The sequence below is a fragment of the Typopeltis vanoorti genome, chromosome 19 (assembly GCF_054136105.1).
Source record: "Typopeltis vanoorti isolate ZY-2024b chromosome 19, IOZ_Tvanoo_1.0, whole genome shotgun sequence".
In the NCBI taxonomy this organism is placed as follows: Eukaryota; Metazoa; Arthropoda; class Arachnida; order Uropygi; family Thelyphonidae; genus Typopeltis; species Typopeltis vanoorti.
In genome coordinates, this window is record NC_143567.1 from 12403529 (window position 1) to 12429297 (window position 25769).

Genomic DNA, 25769 nt, shown 5'->3' on the forward strand with positions numbered 1-25769 from the left:
TGCAATGCAACAAAAATCAGGGCCTAATTTTTTATCGATGCTGACCAAGTTTGGTCAGCATCGATAAAAAATATACCCAAGTCAGACCTCGGACAATGTGAACATGAACAACAGAACGTGACAGCATCCAGCATTGTTCAAACTTAGCATTGCACTAAATTTGCATTCGAATATTTCATTTAATGAATAGTTAGATGGCCACAACTGCATAGAATGAACTATTTTGAGTAATTTCTCTTTTCTTCTGTTTAAACTTTTAGTTACCTTTGACCCCTGAAGATGTAAGTCAAATGACTTAAGAAACTTGTCGGTTTTTTTTTTTTATTGTTATTTATCTTAATAAACATGTGGTCCAATTACCAGAATCTTTCTTATAGATATACTGCTTTTTAGAGGGCTTGCATATTTAAGTATAGATGAAACTTCTAATCTAATGATGTCTTCTTTTTTTCTGAGATAATCATTTAATGGCAAATTTGATGCTCACCATGTTGTGAGCTGAAGGCATTTTTTTCAGGCACAATTACAAAATTGAACTCCTTGCTTAAAATTTTTGTTTTCGGCAAAGAGGTAGTAACAAACACCCATATATATATCAGCTTAGATAGTTTAAGGTGAATTTTGTGGGTTTCATGTCGACAGCATTAAGTGTTCTACAGCACTAAATGGTAAGTTCATTCCTGTTATTATTATTATTAATAACATTTGACCTCCATGGAGTCAGAGACTCATTGTGTGAGGTACACACTATTGCATAGAATGCTCATCCAATAGTGCTTAAAACCAATTCAATGTGTCTACACCCATAACACACTCAGGCAATGAATTCTACTCACCAACCACTCTCCATGCAAAGAATCTACTCCTCACTCCTCTGCTCCCACCCTCCTTATACAGTTTCCAGTGATCGACTCATGTTCTATCCCCCCCCTCTCCCATTCTATGAAAAATCTTTTCCATGTCGACCTGATAACAACCCCTGATTAGCTTATATGTCTCAATCATATCCCCTCAACTTCCTCCTATTCATGAGGCTCTGAAACTTACTTTGTCCTTATACTCCACATTCCAAAGACCACTGCCTACCTTTGTGAATCTTCTCTGAACCCTTTTCAATATATCCTCGTCCCCATGAAAACCCAGCAACCAAATCTGTGCACAATAATCCATATGAGGCTGATCAAGGCCTTATACAATGGCATCATAACCTCTCTATTTCTGCATATAAGGGTCCTCCACATCATTGCCATTATCCAATGTGACATCTTCACAACTTGTGCAATGTGGCCCATGAATTTCAGGTCCTTGTCCACCATCACTCCTAGATCTCTCATCTCCTCTACTTCCATTAAAGTTTCCCCACCAAGCATATACTTTGCATCCCATCATTGCTTACCAAATCTCAAAACTTTACACTTTGCAACATTGAACTGAAGGTTCACTTACCTGCCCATTCATGCAATTTATTCAGGTCCTCTTGTAAAGCCATAACATCCGCTTGACTCTGCATTGCTCTCTCCAGTTCTGAATCATCTGCATATCATTAGTTAAACCCATCTCAATATCATTAACATACAAATTGAACAAGTGGCCCCAAAATTGACCCCTGAAGCACACCACTAGCAACCTCTCTCTTTTGGGATACTGCACCTCCATATACAACTTTCTGATACCTATCCGACAGCCAATCACTGATTCAACTCAGAAGTCTGTTATCCAATCCCAACTGTTGCAATTTATTTAAAAGCTTGTCATGTGGCAGTCTATCAAAAGCCTTTGCAAAATCTACGTACACCACTGTATATGCATCTTCCCTGTCCAAGGTATTTGTCACCTTGTCAATGATCTCCCCTTAACAAACCCATGCTGATAACAGCAGAGAATATTGCTGTTATCAACCCATTGATAACAGCAATATTCTCTGCTGTTATCAGCATTGCTGTATTCTACTTCTCATCAATCTCTCCAGTACCGTCATCACAACTCCAGATATACAAACCGGCCTATAATTTGAAGCTGCAGCCTTATCACCAGCTTTACGGAGTAGAACAATTTTACCCTCTTTCCACTCCTTGGAACCTGTGCTGTTGTAAGACTTTTATTATACAGGCATGCGAATGCTACTGCCAATTCCCTGGAACATTCCCCAAGATGCATGGTGATATGTCATCAAATCCTATTGCCTTGCTCACATTTATTTCCTCTAATATCTCCTGCTCACTCGCAATTAAGCCATCCCCCTCCTATGTCCTCTATGCTTAATTTCCTCATGATTCCACCCTGATCAGGATAAACACCCTTATAAATTGATCACCGTTAAATCAGGAATGAACTTGTTTTTTTCTTTATAAATACTGAGTGCTTAAGGTGAGCGAAAGGGCTACTTATCCTTACATACATACATAGGAATTAAATTATTGTCCCGATAGCATTAAAAAAAGTAATTATTTTGAGGAATCTAGTGCATTTAGCACATACTTTGCTGAAGGATTTCATGTCATTGATGGCATTCATTCCATAAAGAGGCTGAATTCACATTACAGTTTCCATAGCTATTATGTTCGCTCATGTTAAAGTTTCATGAAGAACTACCATGTATAGTAAAAATGAAACAAATCATTAACTAAATTAAATATATGCGTGCTATAGTTTTCATCAGTTCAACCTAGCATTATTTATACAACAAGGTGCACTCTCAACCTACACTGCAGGGACAATCATATGCAAGGAAACTGCAGACAGCAATAAGGTAGTAATCCTAAGTTTGTGTAGGATATCATCAGGGCTGGTCCAAGAGTATCTGATGCCCTAAGCAAAGAAAATTTAGGTGCCCCTATACATTGTCTCTTTATATATATTTTGTCATACTCACCCAAGCACACGTACACCTATACATGTGGATATTTATAAAAATAAATAAACGCCCCTAGGCGATTGCCAAGGGTCACCTAATGATAAAACCGGTCCTGGATATCATTAATTCTACTGCAGTTATTAGGGTTCTTGAGAATAGTCTTTATAATTTGATGTGCAATTCGTGTATCAACCTGGCATGAACTAATCTAAGGGCTGGATAAAAGAATTGCACGTCATCAGATGGAAAAAAAACAAGTTACTATTACTATAAGACTTGTATTTCATATCACAGACTATACTTGAAAGTAGCTCAGTATTCCAGAATCCAATAACTGCAACAGAACTAATGGCCATTATCTAAATAAATTCTGGAGCACTGCTAAATCTTCTCATCAAAGTAAGTTATAGAAGGTCAACACAAGGGAAGTGACTCTCCTCCAGTTTTCCCCATGGGACTGTCCTTGCTCTGTAGATCTTTTTTTAATTTGTCTTTGTTGAGAATGCATTATTCAAGTGCATTGATAAAGCCAAATCTATAGCTTTTTTTTTTGAGGGGGGGGGGACATATCCACGAGAGGTTGGTCAACCTATAGTAGCACTGGTAGCATGAATGGGTAGGTGATAGCTGCATGGTGATAATACTAATAACATTAAGAATAAATTCTGAAATGGAAACTGTGTGTGAGAACACTCTGATGAGTGTTATTTGCACACATCAGAGAGAAACAGAAATATGCTCTGTTCAATGTATTTGATCTCATTTAGGTTAAAGCATAATATAAAAACCATATAAGACCAAAAAAATAGTATTAAAAATAATAAATATACATCAGTAACACACATAATTACAGTAACAGATTAAGTAATAGCCAATGGGATCATTACTAATTTACCATGATCAGTTTTCAAGGTTCACTATTTTCAAATACATGCTAATATGTTCTTATAAGAATAGTAGATGTAATATATATATTACATTGCATTATATTATATATATATATTTTTTTTTTTTAACGCAAGAACAATTCCATTAAATCTCTCTCTCTCTCTCTCTCTATATATATATATATATTTTTTTTTTTTAAAAAAGAATTGAATGACTAGAACCGAGATTTAAGTAAAAAGGTTTTAATATAAAAACACGACTAGTTTCGGCTTGTAACAGCCTTCATCAGGTGACATTATAAAAGAAAGAAAAAAGAAAAAACACTAAAACACTGAAGCTTAAATAAACTATGAACATCACAGAGAGTCTCTATACATAATTGACATTAAATTGTTGTGGTTGTATTTAAAGCTGTTCTTTCATTTGATGTATTGTTGGGACATGCTAGTAGCATCTCGTGAATGCCAGTACATGATTACAGCTGAATGATCTGGGAGGTTGTAGCTGAAGTTATTATTTCCCTAGATTCCACGATATTTCTCTCTAGTTCATCATTGCAATGGAAGATGTTACTAGATTTTTCAAAGCAGACTTTGTGACTTTGGCTTTCATCATCAGGATTAGATAATTTCATGATTAGGATTAGATTAGATTAAATAATAACTTGAGCTACAACCTTCCAGATAGTCATTCAGCTGTAATCATGTACTGGCGTTCACGAGATGCTACTAGCACGTACTTTCCCAACAATACTACAAACGAAAGAATAGCTTTAAATACAACCACAACAATTTAATGTCGATTATGTAGAGACTCTCTATGATGTTCATAGTTTATTTAAGCTTCAGTGTTTTAGTGTTTTTTCTTTTTTCTTTCTTTTATAATGTCAACTGATGAAGGCTGTTACAAGTCACAAAATTTTGATATAAAAAAAACGAAACTAGTCGGGTTTTTATATTAAAACCTTTTTTTTTAATTTAAAACCTATTATATTAATTATATTAAATTAAAAACCTATTATATTAATTATAAATTATATATAAATTACAAACTGCTTAATTAAAACTTTATATTTAAATTTTATACATATATAATTTAAACAACAAATTACTGATGATGTACTGTTATTTTCAGTGTGAAATAACTGTACTTTCATTTCATTAAAGTTAATTACTGTGGTTATCATGTAATTTGTTGTTTATAGTCATACCGCAGATATCTTTAAAGATTAGACATATATAATTTTTTATTTAAATTCTGATATTCTTTCCTGTAATCAATCCTACATTTTTATGGTGGTGGTGGTGGTGTGTGTGTGTGGGGGGGGAATAGGCAACAGGCATGTTCAATTATCTTTTTAGACTTTGTCAACGCACATATGATTAGTATGAAAATAAGGAACATCTCTATTTAATGTCTAAACCCAATTTTTAGATCTGTAATTAAGTTTGGTATTTTATGAGACCAGGAGTTTTTACTTTCAAAACCAATACTTCATGTTAATGATTTTACATCATGCAATTTTTATTAGTTAGATACTTAATTCTATATTTAATTACATATTGACAGTAAACTACAATATATACAACTCAAATTCAGTGTCTTCAAGCATTTGAGCTTGAAGAAACAGATTATTTTAGCAACATGTACAAACAATACAACATACAGTAGTTGGCTAAATATGCTTAATTGATACCTCTTCAATATATTACTTTTACCATTATTAATTTTTTTAAAAAAATATTAACTGTCAATATTATATGCAGATACATTTCATAATTCCTAAGTACTTACAAAGAAATTTCTTTTTGTTATTTTCATCAAGAGTATGGAACACTTTCCAAAACATTTGAACTGCAGGATGATCTTTATGGTATCCTTCTTTATACTGTGTGTTCTGCAAAAATTATACTGGCAGTCATTTAAAATGTAACTTTTAAATACTGAATACATTAAAAAAACTGGCTTATATATTGGCAAAACTTAATTTCCAAATATTTAAAGTTGCTTGGTTACAAATCAAATTCATTCTTCTTCTTATGCTTGACTTGTTCACTGAGTGGCTAATGTATCTGCTTTCCAACATGAAATGATGTGTGTGTGTTTACAGTGGTGCAGCTAGAGCTTTTGCCACCTGGGGCGGTCCCTGATTTTGCCGCCCCTCTCAATACATACCAAAAATACCACAAAAAGTCAAAACGACGTATAGGGAAATAAATTAAAATGATATGTTTATTTTGAAGTAAAACTTTAATTTCAACATTCTAAAATGTTATTTTTCTTGCTTTTCTGTTAGCAAAATCGTCGATGACATTGGCGAAGTTTGTTTCATAGTAATGTAGGTAGTTCTTAATCGATTTTATTTAGAAAAACTCCTCTCACAACTAGCAACTGTGAGAAAAATTCGCAGTAGTATTACAATATTTGGAAATGAATTCTCGAGACTGTATTTTAGAATTAACTGCAAAAGTTCCAAAAAATTCAAAGTGCCACCCGGTTCGGACCGCCACCTCTGCCCCCCAGCTATGCCACTGTGTGTTTTTAGGTGAGAGATGAATTAGATTATCTGCTGTGAGACCAACACCCTGCTTGCTGGAGACCCGAATCAGCTTGAAAAAGTTCCATGTTTGATTTCTGGAGTTGGTGATATATGTTTACAATCTTTCATGGCTAGGGGTCACATAAAACAAATTATTGTTATTATTATTATTGTTCTAAATACAGCAGTGAGAACTTTCCAAACAAACCATTTCCTCCAGCTCAGACAAGTGAATACAGCATTCAAGATGATATAAGATCATTGCTTTCAACTTGGAGCATGGACTCCTGTCCTGTCAGGTGTCTTCTCCCTCCAAGAGATCGACTACCATCTGTCTACACCATGTACTATTCTGCACCTCTCTGCTGCATCCTTCGTATGAGAGATAGGTTCAGTCTTCTATATTTTTCATCCACTCTAGTCTGTCTACCTCTCCTTCTCTTTCCCTCAACAGTTCCTTCGAGAAGTGTCCTTTGTAGGTAGTTATGTCTAAGAATATATCTGAAATAGCCGATTCTTCTCTTTTTAATTTCTTTTATCAGGCTTCTGTTTTTTACCTATCATCTCAAGTACCTCTTCGTACACTTTCCATGATATCCTCATAATTCTTCACAGCATCCACATTTCAAAGGCCTCCAGATTTTTCACACTCAGATTGGAGTGTGTCCATGTCTCTACTCCATATAATAATGTGACCCATATAAGTAGATTTTTCATATTATTGAAAGTAGACCTTGTGATTTCAATCCTTCTAATTTCATCTTTTGTCCTGCCATTCTCTTGATCAAGTGCCCGATGTATATATATGTTTGCACTTCTAATTTATTTCCTTTTATATTTATGTATATTTTTAGTATTTCTTTTTCTCTTGAAATTATCATGAACTTCGTCTTTTTAAAGTTAAAACTGAGGATATACTGCAAGAGAGGTAATGACAAGGATAAAAAAACTTCCTCACACTATTATGACAGAATTCTGCATGGTGGCAAAAATATGCCATATCAAAGCATATTGAGAAGAACAGAAGATGAAGAAAAAAATATAGAAAAATAGATGAAATTACAAATAACATTGATGTGAATTTAATTAAGGAATTACTACATGTAATGAAATTTATAAATTGAAGCAAAACTACTACAAACTATGCAGAGGCAAAAGATTTCTGAGCCTGAAAACAGCAGGGGAAAGGGATAAAAAGTGTGTAAAACAAAAACAGAACTGATTGAAACGATCAGATGTTAGGCTGGGGAGTATCGATGTACAATGTTAAATTACAATTTCTGTTGCCTGCAGTGTTACTGCAGACAACAGAAATTGTACCAAAGGTTCTCAAATCAAGGTTTGATAAGTGAAAGTTAACACAGTTAAGAAAAGAAGAATATTAAGAGAAGAGGGAATTTATTGATATTCTTTCTGAAAAGCTCTGTAATAATTCAAAATAATAGTTCATATTTTTTTAATATATATCTGATCCACACACGAAAGGTCACAAGACCTACAGCACAATAGTGTCATGTGTGAGCAAGAGGTATAGAAGGAGAGAATCTGTTCAAATTTTGCTTGAACAGCTGAAGGTTGTAGGCAGCATTTTGGGAAAGCAGAGTGGGGAAGACTGTTCCAAAGAACAGAAGTAGATGAAATGAAAGAGGAGGCAGTGAAGTTGGTTCAGTGAGTTCCAAGATGGACGGTATTAGCAGTGGATCTTGTTCTAATGATTTTAGAGGGGACTGGATGAATAATAGTCACCAATTCAGCAGAGCACCCTCCATGAAGGTATCTGTAGAAGAGGTACAAGGCAGAAACTGAATGGTTGTGAGAAAGGGATTGAAGTGGATGTGTGAGAAAGTTAATTAGCCGTATTGCCCTCTTCTGGATAGAATCGAGTAATCTTAGAGAGGATTTTGGTTCATTACCCTAAATATGAGAGCAATATTCCATGGTTGGGCATATTTGGGATTTGTATAGAGTTAGCAGTTGTGAAGTAGTGTCTTGTGCACAAAAGTACACCAAGTTTTTTGGTGGCTGTAGAAGCTTTGGTTGAAATGTGGTTGTGCTGGGAAAAGTCAGAGGTGCAGGTCAGTCCAAGAAGAGAAATCTGATCGTGTTTGGTTATCTCAGTATCTCACATCCCTTACTGAAGGTAAGGGATGTGAGCTCTTTCTTGTGAGAGATTAGACAGGCAGAGGTCAGATAATTTAAGTGAAACTACTCATCACAGAGTGATATCCAATATCATCACTAATAGTTTATCACTGAGTAGTTTCATCCTCTGTAACAGTTCATATCTCAGTATGGATCGGAAGCTGACTGAAAGTAAGATAGAAGCTGACTGAAAGTAAGATACTACCAGAGAGTAGCATATGGTACAGTAGAATCTAGGAGAATGAGGGCGACTAGCAGAGTGGCTCAGGGTCTGTACCAGCAATACTACTCTTTAATTTGTGTATCAATTTCATTGATACACAAATTAAAGCTTTAAGGTGGGAAGATACTCAGTTATTTGATGATGATGCAAAACTGGGGAAGACAATAGTTGATAAAGGTGATGTAGATATCCTGGAGGATGATTTAAATAAATTGGCATTGTGGACAAAGGAAGCAATTGTCAAATTTAATGCTGTGAAATGTAAGGTTATGTATTTCAGGTTAAAATGTTATATACTGTGTATCAGATTGATTAGGCTGGGAACTTGTGGGGTAATGGTGAACAGATAGTTCAAGTTCAGCAGGCATATAGAAAAGTTAATAAAATAGCACCCAAAGTATTGCTTAGATGTTGAAAACCACACTAACAAATAAAGATAGAAAGATTATTATTCCTCTTTATAAGACTAATTCAGCTGCATCTTGACCACTGAACATAGATTTGGTCACCCAGATTTCTTGGGGATTCCTTGGAGGTGGTTGTGGAGAGTATTTAGTGATGAGTCTGTGGAAAGTTTGCCAGGAGGATAGGCTGAAAGTGTGTGGGTTGCAAAGTTTAGTTGATCGATGGGCAGAAAAGAGGGGGACGTGATAGCAAAATTCAGGTGTGGACAATGGTCAACAATGAAGAACAAAGGATGTTGTCATTGTTAACAGATAGTAGCAGCAGCAGCAGCAGCTTAAGGAACTAAGGAGAAGGTGAGTCAAAATGCAACAAATGCCTTAAGGATCTACAAACCAAAGGAAATTACATAGTGTGTAGAAAATGCCTTCAAACTCTACACTTTTCCAAATCCACATGGAAACATAAGTCCAATGTGAAACACGAAGAGTGAAAATGTCTCTACTGCAGGAAAAACAAAGAAATACCCTCATCAAATGCAGGAGATAACAACACAGCCATTTTACCTCAGGCAAAGAAAGACAAAAAGCTTAAAAGAACAAAGAATACAAGTGAGTCTTCTACTTTATTAAATTTATCACTCAAAAATCGATTAAAATGTATAAAAGACTGCTAACTTACATCTGTTCAAAACCTTTTCGATAAGCAGAATGAGCAAATTACAAAAAAATTAACAAATATCAGGACTTTGTTAAATATAATAATCTAACAGTGGAAGAAGTCTTACAAACTAATATTTAAAAAAGCATCGATATAATAACTGAGAGACAACACAGTTTGATAAAAGAGACCGCTCAACTGCACCAAGAACTTAACTCTTTAAAATTGCAGTATGAAGTATTAAACCAAAAGCATAAAGAAGATCTCATCATAGATGGCCACCTAAAGTTATTATTATTATTATACAGGCACCTCCATGGAGTTTGAAGGCTCATTGTGGGAGATCCAATCTATCTACACAATCTATCATACCTCTCCTTGAACCCATTAACAGACAAAGCACTCACAACTGACTCTAGCAATCCATTCCACTCATTTACAACTCTCCAAGCAAAAAATCTAGTCTTCACATCCCTACTAACCACACCTTTATTCAACTTCTATGGATGATCCCTTGTTCTGGTCCCTCTGACCAAGTGCTGAAACATTTCCCCTGCACCTATCCTATAAAACACTTTAAGCAATTAAAATGTTTCTATCATATTCCCTCTTTTTCTCCCATCAGCCAACTTCTGCAATCCACATACCTTCAATCTAGCTTCATAGGGAACATTCCACAGGCCACTCACCATCATGGTCACTCACTTCTGAATCCTCACCACCGCTTCCTCATCCCCAAGAAACCCAGGGGACTAGATTTGAGTATACTGTAGTAATCCAGATGGGCATATCAAGGCCTTATAAGGAGGAATGACAACTTCCTTATCTTTACTTGTTAATGTGTTCTTCAACAGCCAAGAAATCTTATGGGCTACCTTAGCAATATGTCCTCTAAACTTTAACTCTCTGTCTCTCTCTCTCTACCGCCACCCCTAAATCTCTAGCTTCATTTATTTCCTGGAGTAGAGCGTCATCAACATGATGCACAGCTTGTAATCTATTTATCACAAAATGCATAACTTTAGATTTCTTGACAATAAACTGACACCCATTAACTTTTGCCCATACTGACAGCCTATTTAAATCATCCTGCAAGCTCCCCAAATCACCTTGAATAACTATTACTCTACCTAATTTTGCATCATCAGCAAACAACTGAATATTTCCTTTCAGGTAACTTTCTATATCATTTATGTACAAATTAAACAGCAAAGGTCCTAGCACTGGTCTGGTTACAGTATTGCTGAACCTCTGCAACTAAATGAGATTCATCCATAAATCAGCTATTTAAAAAGAAGAAAACAAGGATTGTCACTACTCACGCCTGTGATAGATCTGACTTCTGTATCACAGAAATCAGATAGATTATGTTGTTGCCAGCAGAAGGTGGTGTGCTATCCAAGCAGGAAAAAACACTACCTAGTGCAGGCTGTGGAGCAGATCATAAATTATTGATAGCTGAAGTTAAATTGAAATTGAGATTGTTGCAAGTCATGATTTTCTGGGGTCCAGAGTAAGAAATGATGGCAAATGTGAAGATGAAATTAAAAGAGGGATAGTCATGGGGAAAAAAGCTATGTTAAACCTGACAAAAATTATGAAAGATAAAGGTGTCAAGCCACAAAAGTTAGAATTATCAAAGTAATGGTATTTCCAGTAGTGATGTGTCAAAGCTGGATTCTTCAGAAGAAGGAAAAAAGGGAAATGATTAATTAAACTGAAACATATATTGATCTTTAATTGAGCATGATTTATAAACATCTAATACCAACAACTTTTGCCGACAGGGCTGTCCAGCTTCTTCAGGGCTTTTAACGGTAAGAGAAAAAAACTCAAAGTGGCTAGTATGGAGAAAATAGAATAACACTATCGTATAAATTAAACATTAAAACAGAATGCATAACATTACACGCATGGAGCGTGTTGTGTTAGTCACTGTTATGAGAATGCATTCTGTAGTTCTGAATGAAATTAAATATGGTGAGTTGACTTGAAATGAAGGTAGCATCCAGTGTGTGTGATGGTTTGCAGTAAACTGTTACTTTGATATGTCCATCTGCTAGTTTCTTGATTAGGGTATCCAAAAATGGTAGTTGATTATCTTTTTCCAGTTCCAAAGTGAATTGTATTTTTTGATGAAAAGAATTAATTTGGGTTAAAAAGTCCAAAAGAGCTGATTTTGTGTCCCTCCAAATTATGAAGATATCGTCTACATACCTCCACCACACCAAAACCTTTGGGTCAAAATTAGACCCAAAACTTTTGGGTCTAATTTTGACCCAAAACGTTTGGTGTGGTGTTGTCTGTTTCTAGCTGTTCCATGAACAGATCTGCACAGGGCGGCAAAAGGGGGACTGCCCATAGTTAAGCCATTTAGTTGCTCTTTGTTTAGATGATATTGTTTCATTCCATTTGAAATTAGATTTAAGGCGGTGAGGAAAAACGTGAGCCGTATCTTCAGGGAAGAGATTGAATAGAATACTGATAACTTCTTGTACTGGGATGTTGGTAAATAAAGATACTATGTCCAAGCTAATGAGAATGTCTGTCTTTAAGATCGAGATGTTTCACAATTTTTCAATAAAGTGCTTTGAATTCTTAATGTAAGTGTCCAATTTTCTGATATGTCCTTTTAGGAGGCTGGAGAGGTGTTTGGATAATAAATATGTGGGAGAATTTCTTCCATCAATGATCAGGCGTAGTGGAACTCCACTTTTGTGGGCTTTCGGGGCTCCATACAAATGTGGTGTCAATGGGTGTAGTGACTTCAGATTCTGTTGCAAGTCTGTGGACCAACTAGTCATGTTCCATAATAAGTTATGGAATGTCCTTGTGGTTTTTCCATGTTGGGTCCGACTCTAATATGTGATACGTTGATGGGTCCGATAGTAATTCCTGCAATCTTGGCTATGAATTCCTTAGTGTTTAAAATGACTGTGGTATAACCTTTGTCTGCTTTTAAGATAGTTATTTGTTTATCCTTTTTCAAGCTTGAGAGATTTCTTTTTTCTTGGGGTGTTATGTTTAGGTTAGGTGGTATTGAAGTTGAAAGGATAATAGCACTTTTTAATTTCAGATCATTTGACACTGTTTCTGGAAAGGATGAGAATATTTTCTGTATGTTACTGATGATGTCGACCTTGATCTGGAATATGATCTGGAGTGATGGCGAAACTGAATCCTTTCTTAAGTATTTCAGTTTCTGATTGTGTTAATATATGGTCTGAAAGGTTAAAAATCACTTTTTCATCATGGAGGCTTGGTCCAGAGTTGTAATACTTTTCATATAGTTTGTTGAATTTTTTTATTTGAGTTTTTTTACTATTTAGAAAAGCTTTGTTGAAACTGCTGTAAATCAACACTTATCTAGAAGTGTCCATAAGTTGCTCTCTATTTATTAGAAATAATTTCAAAAAGTCGGAAACACGAAAAAAGGTCTATTTTGTTAAGTTCAACTTAAAGTGTTGTATTCTTTGAACACGTAATAGGGGAAGGGATGCTTTAGTATATATTTGTTTCGCTCTTCTTGAGTGGAATTGTTCTTTGAATGTTAAAAACTAGGGAATAATGTTAAAATTTCTGCATCTTTTTAAGAAAGTTAGATGGTTTAGAAGTCTAGCTTTTTTACATTTGAGTTTCTCAAAATTATTATTATTATTATTATTATTATTCAGGCTTCCATGGAGTTGAAAGACTCATCGTGGGAGGTCCTTCCTAAGAAACACAAAGTCTATCAAGACTCATCAAGGGGCGGATTCCCCCCCCCCCCCAAGAAACACAAAGTCTATCATACCACTCCTTAAACTCATTGACCATTCTCGCTCTCACCAACATTCCATGTTTCAACCACCCGCCATGCAAAGAAATCACTCTTCACCCTCTTGCTCACGGTTTTCTTTCGTAACTTCCAGGGATGGCCTCTTGTCATCACTCCTTCCCACTGTTCGACCAAGCGAAAGAACTCCCCAGTGTCAACCCTGTAACTACTGCTCAATAGTTTAAAAGTCTCAATCATATAACCTCTCCTTTTTCTATCCACCAAACTCTGCAGTCCACATTCCCTCAGCCGATCCTCATAACTATCCTTGTACAGTCCTGAAACCATCTTTGTCATCCATCTTTGTATCCTTTCCACAGTTAATTTATCCCCTTCAAATCCTGGAGACCAAATCTAAGAACAATAGTCCAAGTGTGGTCTGATCAGAGACTTATACAACGGAATGATAACCCTCTTATCTCTGCAGGTCAGTGTCCTTCTCATAATTGCAGCAATCCTCTGTGTTACCTTCACCACCTTTGCAATATGTCCCCTAAACTTCAGGTTTCTGTCAACCATCAACCCCAAATCTCTTGTCTCCTCTACTTCCTCCAGCATAACTCCTCCCATAGAGTATGCTGCATCCCATTGATGTTTCCCAAACCTCAAGACCTTACATTTTGCTGCATTAAACTGACACCCCATTCATTTGCCCATCTTTCTAGCTTATTCAAATCCTCTTGCAGGACTACCACATCTGCACTATTACTAATAATCCTTCCTAGCTTCGCATCATCTGCAAACAACTGAATATCCCCTCGCAAACCACTGGCAATGTCATTGATATAAAGGTTAAACAATATAGGTCCTAGTACTGAGCCCTGTGGGACCCCACTTGTAACCCCCTGCCTCCTTGAAACTGCTCCACCATACAGAACTCTCTGATACCTATCAGACAGCCAATCCCGAATCCAGTTGACCAATCTGACATCCAGACCCATGTGCTGCAACTTAAATATCAGCTTATCATGTGGCACACTGTCAAATGCCTTTGCTAAGTCTAAGAAAATTGCAGTATATGCCTTTCCCTCATCTAATGTTCTTGTAACTTTATTATAAAAGGCTAGTATATTGCTAAAACAAGAGCGCCCTTTCACAAATCCATGTTAATTCTCACAGATAACATTACCCTCATCTGCCCAATGCTGTACACGGTCCCTCACTACTTTCTCCAAGATCTTAACAACTACTGATGACACACAGACTGGCCTATAATTAGACACTTCCAGTCTGTTACCACCCTTATGCAATGGCACTATCTTACCTTCCTTCCATTCCCTGGGCACCTTCCCTGCAACCAGACTTTCACTGAAAAGCCAGGTCAAAGGCACTGTCAGTTCCCTAGCACATTCTCTCAAAACTCGTGGTGAAATACTATCCAGTCCCATAGCTTTACTGACATCCGAGTACTCAGTATATGAAACACACTCTCCTCCTGTACCTTTAAACCTCGAACCAGCCCTATCCCTCTAGCATTAAAACTGACTCCTCTAGGAAGAAATACTCCAATAAAGTGTTCATTGAACAATTCCACTATGCCCTCTGCATCAGTCACTCTATTCCCATTTTTATCCCACAATATCATTCTTCCACAGTCATTTCTCCTCCTACTGGCCACATAGCTAAAAAATTCCCTAGGATTTTCTTTGGATCTTAGTGCCAACCTCCTCTCATATTCCAGTTTCGCTTTCCGTACCACACTAGTCACTCTTCTGGCCTGTGTCTTATATTCTTCATGCATCCTCTCTTCACCTGTCTCCTTATATCTCCTCCATAGCCTCTTTTTCGCATGCAATTCCTGTTTAATATTGTTTGTCATCCACTTTACTCCAAATTGTGTCCTCTTCTTCACTTGTGGTATACAACTTACCATTGCTGCTAACAAATATTCTTTCACAATTTCCCATGCACTAATGATATCCCGGCCTTCCAATTTCTCCCTCCGTGAAACTTCCCCAAGTTGACGTCTAAGACTATTATAATCACCTGCTTTATAATTCCACATAAGTTCCCGTCTCTTTGATACGCCTGCATGTCTATTCATTTTCCAAGTCAAAACCATATGGTCACTCTCTCCAACTGGTGGGAGAGATGTCATCTCAGTTATTATCAAATCTTCTGATGCTATAACCAAATCCAAAACTCTTGAACCTCTTGTTCCCTCTGTTTCATGTTGCCTAAGACATTTGTCCCTCAAGAATTCTAGAAATTCCATTCCCCTATTGCTACATGCATCTTCCTCTCTACAATTTACACTACTGTGGTTAAAATCCCCCATAACAATCATTCTTCTTGCACTTGCCAAACTTAGCTGTCTAAACATCTCCTGGTCCCCATCCTCTGTGCTCCTGGGTCTGTAGCAACACCCCACTAAATATCCTGTCTTGCCTACCTCTACCTCACACCATATGCTCTCAAAATTATTTGTCTCACTTCCTTCTAAAGCCTCCACTCTTAGAGGACATAGGTCATCACTTATCATAAGCAGTACCCAGCACCATGCTTTCCCCTCTTATCCTGATGAAAAATGCTATACCCAGCGACTTCTATTCCTGTTATTATATCTCCTTCTGTCAACCACGTCTCAGTGATCCCAATAATTTTTGACCAGGCTGATGCTATCTGCGCCACCAATTACTCTCCCTTATTCTGGATACTCCTGGCATTAGTATAAAACATATAAATGCCATTGTTTCTATACCCGGCATTATCCCTTCTAGACTCCACTGGGCTCAGTGCTACCTGACATCGTCTCCCTTCTCCCAAGTATCCATTCCCACAAGAGGTCACCCCTGCTATCATCCTCCCTGGGACACACTGACTCGTTCAGAACAGCAATCTCTCCAGATGCCTACGTCCTTCCTCATTCAAATGTAAGTGGTCTCTCGCATACAATTCCTCTCTTTCCTCAAACGCACTCCAAGCATCCACATATACCAGTCCTCTCTTGTTACACATTCTCGCTATTATGCCATTCAATATCACCGCTCTTCTGCTCAGTTCATCATTATCATATCTAGGCAACACGCACACTATCTTTTGCTTCATATCATCGAGTCTGTTCTTTGTTTAGATTATATTTGGTCATTCAATTAATTTGAATTATGGTCATGGAGGAGACTATTAAGAATCCCATAGGCTGGAAAAATGACTAATAAGATTTCAAAGGTATAAAGACAGAATGCTCCTCAGAAGCAATGATTACTAAACAGAAGTTAATGTACTTTGGACACATTATGTGAGCTGATGAATCACTGGAAAAGGCAGTTATGTTGGAGAAGATTAAGGGCATGAAAAGGAGAGGAAGACCACAAAACAGTTAGATGGACAAAATAAAAGGACTTATAAACTTGAACTTAAAATTTCTGAAAGAAATGACAAGAGGCCAAGTAGGATGCAGGGCCTTTGTTCATAAGATCACCAAGAGTTGAAAACAGTTGGATGGCAGATAACAACAACAACAACATACAACCTGATCCCAGTAATAACTTCATATACCAGGGAAGAAATAGTTGGATATCATATCACAGTATCTTGTACAGATCATATGGGCAGCATAAAATAGCTACACAACTGCAATTATATTATGTAAAGTGGAACAGAAACCTTGTAATGTTCTGAACCTGAATAGAAATACAAAAAAATAATAAACAAGAAAGTGATTAACCAATAAGTAAGAAAAACTGCCTGGGAAACAAATGGCATTAGGAGACTCTGTAGATACTTTATACTCAAACATTAAAGTTACACTAGAAAAAATATATAAGAAAGCTATAAAGAAAATCCAAAATATGCACCTGAACAAGATAAAAACCGTGGATAACAAAAAACAATCTTAGATGTACAAAGAAAGGATGATTTGTGGAAATAATTAAAGTGATATCAAAGTAACTCAGTTTTAGAAGCAGAATACAAAGGAATGCAAACAACCTTACAGCACAGATAACAAACAAAAAAGCGACTACTATAAAGACAAATAAGCCTCTGCACAAAATGATATGAAACAAACCTAGCATCTCTGATTAACGAGATGCTGGACTGTACTCCTAGAGATAATGCCTTTGAAACTATAAAAAAGTTTCCAACAATTAGCAAACAAATTCAATCCGTACTTTGTAGGCTTCATCCTAGAACCCAGAAATAGATCCCTCCCCTTTCACAAAATGTGACCTTCCACTAGGACCACAAGAAAATCAGACATTATGGTTTCCAACCATAATAAAATCAGAAGTGTTCTCTGATTTTATTATGGTTCTCTGCAATCAAATAAATCAATAGAAGCAAAGGGCCAGGAACTGATGTCATAAGGCCTAAAGATATTAAGTAATATGCAGTTAGCCTAGGTCCAATCATACTTAAATTAAAAAATAAAATTTCTGAAATTGGACATATACCTAACATATTAAAGACTTCGCTAATCACACTCATATACAAAAAAGGGAAAAGAAATTGAATCAGCAATTACAGATCTTAGCTATACTACCAGTTATCAACCAAATTATGGAGTAGATTGTTCTTAACTAACTTGCAACACATACAAAAAAAAAATTTTCTATCATCCCTAAAATGAATAGGGATGATTATTATGATTCAAACAAAGTATATGGGATTGGATGGAATATTTACATCCGTGCTGAAGAAATGAGCAAGAGAACAGGAATGCTCTGATCTGGTTGTTCAATTTAATCTTAGCATGAGCAATATTCCAGATGAGTGGAAAGAGGAGAAAATAATTTCATTATACAAACATTTAATGATGAAATGATACAGAAAAAAGTAACTAAGATGATATCTGACTTATGGAATTGTGGATATGAAGAACACAAATTTGAGAAACAGATGGAGAGGAAAAAAACATACAAGCTGGTAAGGGGATCTTATATATGAGTGAGATTTCGCATGCAAGTGAGATGTCAATTTATGGCAGGTTGGAGAAACTTGGGTTATCTCTGAATGCTGAATAAGAATGTAGGAAGCCTATGAAGTCCCGATTCCTCTCATAGTGCATGAGGTGTGTGTGTGTGTGTGTGTGTGTGTGTGTGTGGAATGGGCTGCCAATGGATTGCGAGTGCATTCTTCATGTGTCCAAGGAAAAATATGATGTTTAAATATAAATCAGCTATAAAGAGTCATTGATGAGCCCTTCAACTCTCTGGAGAATTCAGCATAACAATAATAATCCTCACTTTTCCCTAACATGTTAGGTTCAATAGCTTCTCACAAAAAAAAAAAAAAATTACCATTTTAGAAATCAAATTATGCTATGAGATGGTGGCTGATCCTATCTGCATAGTTTGCTGTACTGTGTGTATGTAAAGTAGTAGCTAGTTGACTGTTTTGCAGAATACAGAAACAAATTTCTGGGAGAGAAGAGCCTGCCACCTCTGCATGAGACTAGGGAACTCACCTCCAATTAAAAAGCATGCCTTTATTAAAGTTCTTTACATTCCAGATATCATTTGATTTCAGATCTTTCTGAAATGGTCCATCATTTTGCACTCAGTTTTGAACACAATAAGTGTGGCAGTTCAGTGTAGTTGGTGGAGAAAGAGAATTGTAGAGTACCCTCCCTCGATGAGTCTTTGGACTCCTTGGAGTTGTCATGAAATAATAATAAAATAATAATAATAATAATATGAAACTACTAATTCTTGGAAAAAAAGTGCATTTCATTTGCTTATGATTAAAAAAAAAAAAAAAAAGGAAAAAGAAAAGAAACAAGTTTACCTGTTCTAATTCCTGCCAGTTGTATTCCTCATTACCAATAACTAAAGCCATTAATTCTTGTGCATGAAACAGTTCCTAAAGAATTAATGAACTTTCAAATTTGAATTATATGAAATCCAAACATTAACCCCCCAACCGGCCATGATGCCTATAGATGTCCAGATAAATCTGGATATGATTCTGTAACACCTATTGAATAAATAACATGGATAAGAAGTGCAATTTCGTCTCACTATTTCATCCACCTCGGCCGGTAGGGAGGTTAATAAAATAATTAACTGAATATACATATAATGAAGTAAAGACTTAATATAAATCATTAATATTTTGAGATGTGTATCACATCACACCAGAGTGAAACATACAACTAGCTACTGAACTAAGGTTACAAAGTGTTTCTATTCTGCAACTTTCTGGTCAATCAGTCACATGTGACTTAATGACTTAAGTCCAATGTGGAAATGTAAGACTTAAGTTCATTAACAATTATAAGCAAACAAAATCGAAAGGCAAAGGAGAGCGAAGCTACTTTTAAGATAAGGTGTATGGCATAGTCATTTTATTTTTAAAACTGTTCTAAGTTTAATTTTATCACTTAGTAATTTACTACTTTTTACTATTTAGTACTAATAAGTATTACTTTACTTACTTTGGTAAGTAAAGTAATACTTCACCACTAAGTAGTACTTTTATTACTCAGCAAACGTAGTAATTTTATTCTTAAAACTGTTCTCTGTCATATACATTATCTTGAAAGCAGTTTAACTCTCCTTTGCCTTCAGCTATATTTGCTTACAATTTTTATTAACTTAAGTTGTATGTTCCCATGATTCTAATAGTATGCATGCAACAGGCTGAACAGTAGCTAATTGTACTTTTCGCTCTGATAATGTGATATGATATAAATCATGAAATCTTAGTCATATTAAAGACAATTTCATATTAAGTTATACTAAAAGTCTTACAATGTTAGTAAGAACAATCAAATTTATAAAATAAGTCACTAAAGTTCTACAAAATTTATGTTATTAATAAAATAATACCTGGTTTAATTTCATTAGTAAGCAAGTAATTAATAAAATAAAAGAGTTAAACACACTTTTACTACACACTTTCTTACCCTTAATAACAAGAATGTATAAATGATAACCACAAAAAAACATAAATAAAATAAAATAAGATAAAATAAGCATAATAAATTATATACTAAAAACTGAGAAGATAAAATAAGCATAAATTATATACTAAAACTGAGAAGAAAATTAGATATCGCATTATAAATTTCCTGAACAAAGCTTATTTGTGAGCAATATAATTTAGTCAGTACTAAATGTGAAATGGGCTACTTAAAGAGCATTAAGTAGCCCCCCCCCTTTCCAGACATTGTAAAACCTTTGAGATTTCTGAAAAATTAACGATCACCATTACTGAGACATAAAATAACTTAAAAAGCCATTTAAATCTATATGCATTTGTCACTTATGTAAATATGCAAACTAAAATATGCTGAAATCTGGAGGCTGATATTCTTGCTTCATATAGCATGCCAATTAGTACTATATTCCAGTTTTAGCAGAGCACTGGGTAGTAGTGACCTTGTACCAGTTTATTACATTATTTTCTTGCACATATATCCTCAAGGTATGCACTATTCACAATAACAGTATTATGGGCTACTTAAAGAGCATTAAATCCCCCCTCCTCTTTCATTTTTACTAGTTTCTACTCATCGATTGTCTTCCAACTGGTCTCTCTTTTTTTCTTTCTGTCTTATTTTTCTTCATCACCATCATCAAATTCCTGACATGTACCCTCAAGGGTTACAGGATATGATAGTACTACATGAAAATCTTACATCATTACTAACTTCCTATCTACAATTTTTCTCCAAATCAATCTGTTACCTGTAAAGATCATCATCATGCATATCAAGGATTTAGGCCTAGCATGGCCTGTTCTGACCTTAAAGTCATCGTTGAATCGTTCAAGAGGACGTCCTGGTTTTCTTTTTCCTAATGGTTTGTACTTTAAGGCTTGTTTTGGTAATCTTTCTGTTTTCATTCTTTGAACGTGTTCTATCCATTTATGTTTATATTTTTTAATTTTTTCTATTACTGGTTCTTGGTTTAATTCTTTCATAATATCTTCGTTTCTTCTGTGATCAAATAGGGTATACTTCACCATTTTTCTCATAAACTTCATTTCTGCTGTTGTTAATCTTTGTTTGTCTTTTTGTTTTATTGTCCAGATTTTGCTTCCATACATTAAGACTGGTAGGGCTAATGTATTGAATACTTTTAGCTTGGTTTGTTTTTGAACTAGGTTTGGTTTAAATATAGAGTTAATTACACCTGTTATTTTTAAATATTTTGCAATTTTTATGTTTATATCTTTTTCATTTTCATATGTGATCATACATCCTAGGTAGTTAAATGAATTCACCTGTTCTAAGATCTTGCTATCTATTACTATTTTAGTTCTTGCTCGATCTTGTCCTTTAAAGGCCATAGTTTTTGATTTTTCGTTGATATTATCATACCATAATCTTTGGATATCTCATTTAGATCTAAAATAACTTTCTGTAAGTTATCTTCAGAATTTGTAATTATTATTTGGTCGTCGGCAAAGAGGAGAGTGTTTAAGTTAACTCTAGGACAAAGTTTAATTCCTTGATGTAAATTTTTATTTCATTTTATTATTATTTCATTTAAGTAGATATTAAAAAGAGTTGCTGAGAGGGGACATCCCTGTTGAACCCCTTGGTTTATCTCTCTCATATATGATAGCTCATAATTTAATCTTATTTGTATTTGATTATTTTCATATATACTTGTGATAGCTTTTAGGATATTATTTGGTATTTGTCTTTCTTTCAATATGTTAAATAATATGTTTCTTTTAACTTTGTCAAATGCTTTTTCAAAGTCAATAAATGCGATATGTGTTTCTAAATTATATTCTCTTCTTTTCTCTATTATTAATTTTAGGCAAAAGGCCTGGTCTATACATGATCGTCCTTTTCTAAATCCATTCTGTACTTCTAGAATAAACTTTTCGGAGTATTTCATTAGTTTGTTATTTAAGATTCTGCTTTATATTTTGTAACAGGAATTTAGTATACTGATACCTCTATAGTTTTTAGGGTCATCTCTATTACCTTTCTTAAAGATAGGAATCACAATTGCTTTTTTCCATTCTATTGGGGGGATACCAGTTGAGTAAATTTTATTTAAAAATAATAAGAGTCTTTCTTTGAATCTTGTTCCTGCGTATTTATATAGTTCTGAACCTAACTTGTAAAGCTGTGGGACTGGATGGTATTTCACCACGAGTTTTGAGAGAATGTGCTAGCGAATTGACAATACCTTTAACGTGGCTTTACAATGAAAGTCTGGCTTTGGCAAAGGTGCCCAGGGAATGGAAGGAAGGTAAGATAGTGCCATTGCATAAGGGTGGTAACAGACTGGAAGTGTCTAATTATAGGCCAGTCTGTGTGTCATCAGTAGTTGTTAAGATCTTGGAGAAAGTAGTGAGGGACCGTGTACAGCATTGGGCAGATGAGGGTAATGTTATCTGTGAGAATCAACATGGATTTGTGAAAGGACGCTCTTGTTTTAGCAATATGCTAGCCTTTTATAATAAAGTTACAAGAGCATTAGATGAGGGAAAGGCATATACTGCAATTTTCTTAGACTTGGCGAAGGCATTTGACAGGGTGCCACATGATAAGCTGATATTTAAGTTGCAGCACATGGGTCTGGATGTCAGATTGGTCAACTGGATTCAGGATTGGCTGTCTGATAGGTATCAGAGAGTTGTGTATGGTGGAGCAGTTTCCAGGAGGCAGAGGGTTACAAGTGGGGTCCCACAGGGCTCAGTACTAGGATCTATATTGTTTAACCTTTATATCAATGACATAGCCAGTGGATTGCAGGGGGATATTCAGTTGTTTGCGGATGATGCGAAGGTGGGAAGGATTATTAGTAATAGCGCAGATGTGGTAGCCCTGCAAGAGGATTTAAATAAGCTAGATAGATGGGCAAATGAATGGGGGTGTCAGTTTAATGCAGCAAAATGTAAGGTCTTGAGGTTTGGGAAACATCGATGGGATGCTGCATACTCTATGGGAGGAGTTATACTGGAGGAAGTAGGGGAGACAAGAGATCTGGGGTTGATGATTGATAGAAACCTGAAGTTTAGGGGACATATTGCAAAGGTAGTGAAGGTAACACAGAGGATTGCTGCTATTATGAGAAGGACACTGACCTGCAGAGATAAGAGGGTTATCATTCCGTTGTATAAGTCTCTGATCAGACCACACTTGGACTATTGTTCTCAGATTTGGTCCCCAGGATTTGAAGGGGATAAATTAACTGTGGAAAGGATACAAAGACGGATGACAAAGATGGTTTCAGGACTGTACAAGGAAAGTTATGAGGATCGGCTGAGAGAATGTGGACTGCAGAGTTTGGCGGATAGAAGAAGGAGAGGTGATATGATGGAGACTTTTAAACTGTTGAGAGGTGGTTACAGGGTTGACACTGGGGAGTTCTTTCGCTTGGTTGATCAGCGGGAAGGAGTGATGACAAGAGGCCATCCCTGGAAGTTACGAAAGGAAACTGTGAGCAAGAGGGTAAGGAGTGGTTTCTTTGTGTGGAGGGTGGTTGAGCCGTGGAATGCATTGCCTGATGGAGTGGTGGGAGCGAGAAAGGTCAGTGACTTTAAAGAGTGGTATGATAAACTTTGTGTTTCTCAGGGGGGGATCTCCCCTCGATGAGTCTTGACAGACTTTATGTCTTAGGAAGGACCTCCCTCGATGAGTCTTTTGACTCCTTGGAGGCCTGAATAATAATAATAATAATAATAATAATAATAATAATAATAATAATAACTTATCTTCTCCAGGCGATTTTCCATTTCTTGTTTCTTTCAGGCTGATTTCTAATTCTTCTTCAGTTATTTCTTTTTCATTTTCGTTAATTGTTTGCCAGTTGTCTTTTTTAAAATATTTGTCTGTCCACAATTCTGTGTAGTAATTTAGAAATTCTTCTAATTTCAATTCAGTGTTTAATTTTATGTTTTCTTTGGTATCTGCATTTAAGTGTTTCAAAATCTTATATACATTGGGTCTTATTTTATATAAATCATGTTCTAAATTTGAAACAAATTTGTTTCATAATTCTCTATGTCTTTTTCTGACTTCTCTTTTAGCTATGGCTCTTATTCTTTTATATTCTATTTCATCTTCTAATCTTTTACTGCTTAACCATTCGTGATAGGCTTCTTTTTTCTTTTTGATTATTTCTTTGATTGTATTATCCCAGATCTTCGGTTTTTTGATTTTTATTGAATTTTTTGGTCTTTCCTAAGCTTTCATTTGCTGCTGCATTTAGTATCGTTTTTATATTAAGCCATTCTATTTCTATTTCTTCATTTTGTTTTATTTTATCTAGATATTGGTTAATTCTTTGTTCATATAGCCATTGTACATTTGTCATTCAATAGTCTAGTTTTATAAACAAATGTTTCAATTTTTCTTTCTGTTCTTGTTACTTGTAGCCATTTAGGTGGTAATCTTAATTTTATTTTAACAAGGAAGTGGTCACTGCTTATTTCATATCCTCTGTGAACTCTAACATCTAGTGAAAATTTTGATGTCTTTTCATTTAATATGAAGTAATCTAATATTGATTTCCATCCTCTTGCTGCCCAAGTATATTTATATATGTCTTTATGTTTATAGAGGGAATTCATTATTTTTAGGTTATTATAAACTACAAAGTCAATCAATTTTTTACCATTTCTGTTTAGAGTGTGTTATCCAGGTATTCCTATATTATTATTAATTTTTGTGTTTCCAATTCTTGCATTTAAGTCTCCTGCTAAAATTATGCAATCATTTTTATTTATTTTATTATATATGTTTTGTAGCTGATTATAAAAATCAATATTATCCTGTTCTCTTCCTTCTTCTGAGGCATATAAACCAATTATTGTTAAATAGCCTCTACTATTTTTATTCTAGCTTCTATTATTCTTTCATTCCATAATTTATAATGTTTTAACCGTTTTGAAAGGGAGTTATGAATCCAAATCATGACTTTTGCTTGTGCTCTTTGGTCTCTGTCGACTCCACTGTATATATCACATTAAAATTTTCGGTTCTCATAGTTCCTTTTAATTTCTTTTTTGCTTCAGTGATTACTGCTATTTTAAAATTTCTTCCATTTAATAACTGGTCTAATTCTATTTCTTTATATGCTATTCCTCTTACATTCCAGTTTGCTATGTGTATTATATTTTGTCGTTTCCATTTTTGTTTTACCTTTTCCATTCCAGGGTCGTTTCCCATAGATTCAATCCGATTATCTTTTTCTGTCGGCTTACAAGTGTTGTCACTGCTGACAATAATTGTTGGAACCTGTAAAGATTCCAACAATTATCAGATCTCATATTTCTATCTTCTAAGGTACTTTTTACTGTATCAATTCACCTATACTTCCTCTGGGTCTTTTTC

At 35.3% G+C, this 25769-nt stretch overlaps 1 protein-coding gene across 3 annotated transcripts in view; it reads right to left on the reverse strand.

The window, feature by feature from the left end:
* Herc4 (HECT and RLD domain containing E3 ubiquitin ligase 4) overlaps positions 1–25769 on the reverse strand; it is a 604012-nt gene that overhangs the window by 20061 nt on the left and 558182 nt on the right. For all 3 annotated transcript variants that reach the window (XM_090409674.1, XM_090409672.1, XM_090409675.1), the window contains 2 exons: positions 19253–19327; positions 5537–5639 (listed from right to left, as the gene is read on the reverse strand). In XM_090409674.1, the coding sequence (XP_090265800.1) occupies positions 5537–5639; positions 19253–19327 (178 nt within the window). The remainder of the gene's footprint in view (positions 1–5536; positions 5640–19252; positions 19328–25769) is intronic.